This window comes from Saccoglossus kowalevskii, chromosome 10 (assembly GCF_978046115.1).
Source record: "Saccoglossus kowalevskii chromosome 10, keSacKowa6.1, whole genome shotgun sequence".
Lineage (NCBI taxonomy): Eukaryota > Metazoa > Hemichordata > Enteropneusta > Harrimaniidae > Saccoglossus > Saccoglossus kowalevskii.
In genome coordinates, this window is record NC_140650.1 from 27,050,535 (window position 1) to 27,052,975 (window position 2,441).

Sequence of the window (2,441 nt, forward strand, 5' to 3'; positions counted from 1 at the left end):
ATCTTTGTTTAAATGTAGAATGTTGTTCATAACATTTCACCCATTATTACTTTGATATACTATTACCAATAACTGTCACATATGATTGTAATTCGGAAATAGAAGTTCAATCAATATAGGTGAGAATATTCCCACTAGAACGATTCGAATTGATTATGCTACGCCATTGATTAGTTTCATTGTTTGTCGCACGTTTCATTTTTACTTTGCATACACTTTGTTATTTCTATCTTATACACAGCCCCGGGAACTGACGGATGATACCCGCTGTTTGGTTTTATCTTCATTATAAAGCTTATCAAGACAAGACTAACCTTACTTTCTGTCAATTTGTATTTTATCCAGGTCAGTAACACTAAATGAAATAACGACTTAAAAGCATAACCTGATATTGAATAACCTTTTCAGATGCTGATATGTGTATATATTTGCAGGGTAATGATGAGTGTGAGAAGAATATTCAAAGCATTGGATTATCAGAAAGATAATGGATCTAATATTACAGCTACCGAAGCTGACAGATATGGAATCCTGGATTGTATTGATTTTTCGAAATATATCTACATAGAACTTGGCGTACTTGCAATTTTTAGTATCCCAATAATTTTAGGAAATGCGCTGGTGATACTTGCAGTTCACCAGAATCACAGTTTACGAACACCTCCAAACTATTTCATCGTCAGCTTAGCATTCACTGATTTACTGGTCGGAGTGACTGCAGCCCCTATGAAAGCACTGTTTTATGGCTTTGGTGGAGTGACTGAGAAATTTGCTTGTGTAATTGTATGTAGATTAGTTTTTAATCCATTGGCAATATCACTGATACATCAACTAGCAATTGGAATCGACAGATACATCGCCATATTGCACCCTCTTCGTTATCATCAATGGATAACCATGCTCAGAGTAAAAGTTGCCATTGGATTCATATGGATTTATTGCCTTGTTGCTGCAGTGCCCTTCTTAATTTCAAATGACAATCATCTAAAATACTGTTTTGAGCTAACACTGTATATTACAAGCGGACCTGGATTTTTCGCATCTGTGTTACCATTCTCGTTTATCTTTCTCATCATGTTTGCTATGTATATGAGAATTTTTCTCACGGCAAGACATCAACTTAGAAGAATCTACCCCGGATCACAACACAATTCTATTAAGCGAAAGTTAAAAGCTGCTATAACACCGTGTGTCGTACTTGGTGTTTTGTTTTTTTGCTGGTTACCAAATCTTGTTGCCATGATTATATCACGAAACAACATTTGTGCAATGTTAGAGCGTGTAGTTGGAGATATCTTTGTTGTAGCGAATTCTGGAGTTAACCCAATTATATATGCACGACGCAATAGAGCGTTCAGAACATCCTTCAAGCAAACTTTTCAGAAACTAAAATTGAATGCTATTAACTGTGCAAATTAGGATAATTTGACCTTTATAGAAGGTGGGATCAATTCACTTGCATAATGTAACCATGAACATGTATGTGTACACGACTATTCTAACATTAATAATATTTTCACACCGCCTTGTATAGAGATACCTGTACCAATATATACATATAGACAATCTATATAAGCGTTCAGGAAAATTGAAATCAGAGAAGACATTATCATTTTCAGAGAACATATGTATTCACTTTTATCAGAGGATATTTATATAAATTAAATGACTGTGGAGTAATTTAGAATATTACATTTACGTAGCATTTGTTATGGTGTTATTTCGCAGATATTGATTATTATGGTTTTTCAACTTGCTCGATGTACTATTAATATTACTACACTTCTTACGGAAGCTGTTGTGAAATCATCTTTTTCTGTAGTTATGTTCAATGTGGTCTTTCCTCAATATTGCTTTCTATTATTTGAGACTTTCAATGCATTAGCAATAACATATTGTAATAAATATAATAAAAACACGTTATTATTTATCGCATTGGCTTATTCGATGAACAGAAGTTAGGGCTATAATTTAATGCTCTTTCATGATTTCGTGTTGTATTATAAATCCACCCGAATAGTGTAATTAATGTATTGAAGAAAACATACCTTTTGAATACGCTCCTTTATACTTTTATATTGCACAAAGATTACTGTGAACAAAAAATCTGATAATTCTTTTTTTGTGAGATTTGTTATAAACGGGTATGTATATCCTTGTTGAGGTCATGTATGTCATATTGTTCCTCATTCATCTTTTTTCATTATACTTTTGTCGAGAACGATTCATGTCAATTCAGTTTGAACGTGTTTGTATCTCATTGCATTTGGAAATTGGGATTGATTACAATATTACATCTGGTCTGTTTTCACCCAGCACCGGCCACTGAATTCTCGCTTATACGTATCATCGTGGATTGACAATTTAAATAAAAATGAAAAAAAGATGAAACCAACAACATTAGATTATCAAATTACACACATATAACTAGGACGCGAACA

At 33.3% G+C, this 2,441-nt stretch overlaps 1 protein-coding gene across 1 annotated transcript; it reads left to right on the forward strand.

The window, feature by feature from the left end:
- The first annotated feature begins 441 nt into the window (after positions 1 to 441).
- Positions 442 to 1,419, forward strand: LOC146737997 (histamine H2 receptor-like). The gene has a single exon (XM_085504658.1). It carries the CDS (start codon positions 442 to 444, stop codon positions 1,417 to 1,419), a length of 978 nt encoding a protein of 325 aa, XP_085360784.1.
- The last annotated feature ends 1,022 nt before the right edge of the window (positions 1,420 to 2,441 follow it).